We start from the raw sequence: 3733 nt of genomic DNA on the forward strand, positions 1-3733 counted from the left end.
TTTTTTTTTTTTTTTTTTTTTGTCCATGTTCATTTTCCCTTAAGACAGCTCACTCTAGACTTTCTCTCTTTTGTGGAGGTTGGGTACAATTTAGAAATTCTTTGAGATTTCCAAATACTTCATGTACTGTCTCAGAGGCATGGGTAATGCAAAACAGACTATTTTTTTCCAAAATGTGCCTTTGTCTTTTTCAGCATCACTGACAGTGCTGTGGAACCCTTAAAAGCAGAACTAGCAGAGCTGGAGCAGCTGATTAAGGACCAGCAAGACAAGATTTGTGCTGTAAAGGCTAACATTTTAAGGAAGGAAGAAAAAATACAGAAGATGGTTCTTAGCATTAACTTATCGTCAAGAAGGTGAAGAAGAGAAGAATGAAGCATTGCCCCGGTTTATATTTCTACCAAATAAAGACAGTAAAGGAAAAAAATAAAGATAGTAAGAACAGTGACCTGTACAATTTCATATTCTTACATTCTACTCACTTGTGAGGTTGGTTTTATCAGTAATAAGCTTACAACAACTTGGATATTACAGAACTGTCAACATACCTATTTTGAATATGTCTTTAGACAGAGGCTGCTGTTATTTGGTTACTTTCTACTTCCAACACATTTCCTCTCCATGGCCTCTTTTTATAAATATCTGCAGTTTATACATTCATGTTTCCCCCCTACTGCATCCATTTTGGGTGATTTTGAACAGGAATGGAATATCCTGTTGTGAGAAATGTTCTTAGCTATCTTTTTTTGCAGAAATGTCTGAAATCCCTACAAATCAGATGGGTCTGAAATACCTTCCACTATTTACAAGTCCTAAAAAGAAATCTGTAAAAGAATGCTTATTGATCTAGAGCTAAAGCTTTGTTTAGCTTACAGCTCCTTATGTTATCACAAGGGTGATGTCATATTTTCATAGCTATCCAGGAATATTATTAGGAACCATATAAGAAACCATACAAGCATCACCAAGCAAGGGATCAAAAGTATTTTATCTGCACAGGTGTTAATTCCATTTTTATTGCAAATGTTCATTTGAAAAGGATTAATTTAAGCACCCATTTCCTCCCAAATACATGGTCATATAAGTTTTTATACATTAATAATTCCACTGATCTTTAGTTAACTACAGATGTCTGCAGTGCTTTTCTACTGACCTCTCTAGTGCACTGTGTGTAAGGGCCCAGCCCTTCCAATTCATAAATTGGAAAAAAACCCTATTCAAATATTGCATAAATCATTGCAATAAAGTCAGCAGAAATATGGAAATTTCTAGTGCTGTACAAACTTTTAGGCATTTTTTCAAGATTTTTTTTTGTTTACAGTAATATCTTATGTTTCCATTATTTATTGTGTAAAACTACCAAACCATTTTGCCTTTTTTGTTGAGAGATCGGCATTTTGTGGCTTGACTTTTTTTTTGTATTCACTGCTGCAAAATGTGATTTACTATACACTTTCAAACTATGGACATCAGGCTACAGAAATTTTTAAAAAGCATTGAGGATTTAAACAGTTCATTGCATTGTTTTTGCTAACTATGGACTAGAATGATGCCTTCAGCTACGGTCTAAATTGTCCATAGAACAATGTTAGTGCGTGAGCACTTTCTAGCTTTAAGTTATTTCGATTCTTTACTCATTTTTCTCTTGATTGACAGATTCCTCACTATAATGAGACTTTTGATGTAATATCTTAACATAGTACAGTTGTTTGAAAAGAATATTCTCTTTCTAAGGAATACTACACTATTACTTTACATTTTTTTTAGTGACTGGTATAAACAGGATAATCGCATTAACTAGGATGCCATAATGTTTTTCTGAAAAAAAAGCTGTGAAAAATTACTTCGTATGATTTAGAGTTCAGGTCTTTCCTTAAGATGAGTCCAAAAATGGAGTTAGGCGAAAAGAAAGTAGGACCAAGTCATCTGTTTATGCTAAAACTCTGATGCATATGTTGATTGGTACTTGGAGGTCAGTGTCTTAGTTGTTTGGTTGCAACATGGTTTATCTTCAGACTTTCCCTGTCAGTCTTCAGGATTGCATATATGCTTTGCATCATTTGTAAATATGGCTAGGACTGTTTGTGCAGGACTCGCATTCATGCATTGTATGCGAGTAAAATTGTACAAAGTACAAAAACTTATTTTTCTTTTATGTAAAAATCATTAAAAATGATCACCTATTTTTCTATGAAGTGTTTGGATTGTAAAATTCACATTTTAAAGACTGATACATAGTAGTCAAGTGATCTTTCTGGGGAAAGAAAGTGATCTCCTTTTTTTTTTTTTTCAATCCCCTTTGGAAAGAAAAAATATATGGCAGCAAAAAATGTGAATTGTTGTTGGTCTGATAATACCTTCACTGTGCTGCATTACCAATAAGTCATAACAGAGAAATTAGTATTTATCAAAAATCTGCCAAAGCTTTAATAATGAAGTTTGTTTGACAACATTTTATGTTAGATGCAAATGTTTTATTAAACAGATTGTTGGATAGCGGCTGGGTCTGGTGGTCTACTGACAGTTGATTGTGGCTGTCATGTTGAGATTGAAGCTCCCTTTCTTTTGGAGTTGGGACAACTACAGAGGCTGATTACTTAGCCCCTGCAGAGCTTGACTGACTCATTTTCCTAGACCAAAGGGAACAACAATTTACTGCCTATGCATTCAGTTACATCTAAGCTTCAGTTGCTGTATGGGGAGGAGGCTGTGATATGTGGTTTTGGTGGAGGTGGAGAGGAAATAGGGGAATTCTAAAGGAATAAAAAGAGGATTATAATCTGTATTCTTTATAGCATATGGCCCAGTGCTCTGTGCTTTTGAAATATTGCCTTAATTTTTTATTTCAGCACTCAGGCTTGCGTAAAACCAAAGGTGATGCAGTAAAGCCTGCATCACTGATAATGTCCAGAAAGGAAGGAATGTGCATGACTTTACAACTGTGGTCCCATGTTCTGCTACACTTCAATATTTGGCTACTTACACAATGGTAGAGAAGCTGCTTCTTTTTTTTTGAGGGGTAAGGAGAATTGAGGGATAAGTTCTTTCATGATGCATGCATCACACACAGGTCATGAGTGCCTAGTAGGAACTCCCCAAATTCAGAGCAATTCGTGCTAGCTTGGGGGCATTGTGGCCCCCTTGCTGAGGGGCCTAGCATGCTCTTGTCATTCCATCATTGAACAGGTTCATTTCCAAACACAGTCTATGAAGGAATTTGGGCTACTACTGTTCTTTGCATTGATTGTCCAAGCTGTTAAGACATCTCTGTAGCATTGTTGAATGTAGCATACCATTTTTAGTGGAATCCAAGACTTTTCCCCAGTCAGCATGGTCAAAAAAGTTCCTTGTCTTGGATTCAAGTACAAGGTGCGGGACTGGCAGGTGGCTGCTGTGACTCCAGCTCTGGCCCCAACCCAGGCTTGGGGTTGGAGCTGCAGCTGCCACCACCTGCAGTATTTTCTGTATGGAGGGGGGTAGGGGCGCGTTGTGGGCCAGGGCTCAAAGTCAGCCTGTGCTCCATGCTCTGGGTCAGTGCTGAGCTGAAGCTGGAGCCACAACTGAGGGTAAGCAATGGTGGGAGAGCAGGGGCTGCAAGTCCATGGGGTGCAGGTGCCAGGAGTGTGCAGGCACAGGCAGAGGGTCAAGTGCCAGGGAGGAGAAGTGGCAGGGGGCAAAGTAAGGGGGATGCGGGCATGAGGGGGCAGGGGGAGTAAGTGGCAAGGGGCAGGCA

General features: G+C 38.4%; 1 protein-coding gene across 3 annotated transcripts in view; it reads left to right on the forward strand.

Moving 5' to 3' along the window:
• TRAF3IP1 (TRAF3 interacting protein 1) overlaps positions 1–1820 on the forward strand; it is a 76084-nt gene extending 74264 nt beyond the window's left edge. For all 3 annotated transcript variants that reach the window (XM_019523368.1, XM_019523367.1, XM_019523369.1), the window contains one exon: positions 195–1820. In XM_019523368.1, the coding sequence (XP_019378913.1) occupies positions 195–360 (166 nt within the window). In that variant the 3' untranslated portion in view covers positions 361–1820. The remainder of the gene's footprint in view (positions 1–194) is intronic.
• The last annotated feature ends 1913 nt before the right edge of the window (positions 1821–3733 follow it).

The sequence above is a fragment of the Gavialis gangeticus genome, unplaced genomic scaffold (genome assembly GCF_001723915.1).
Source record: "Gavialis gangeticus isolate Ggan-Ray unplaced genomic scaffold, GavGan_comp1, whole genome shotgun sequence".
In the NCBI taxonomy this organism is placed as follows: Eukaryota; Metazoa; Chordata; order Crocodylia; family Gavialidae; genus Gavialis; species Gavialis gangeticus.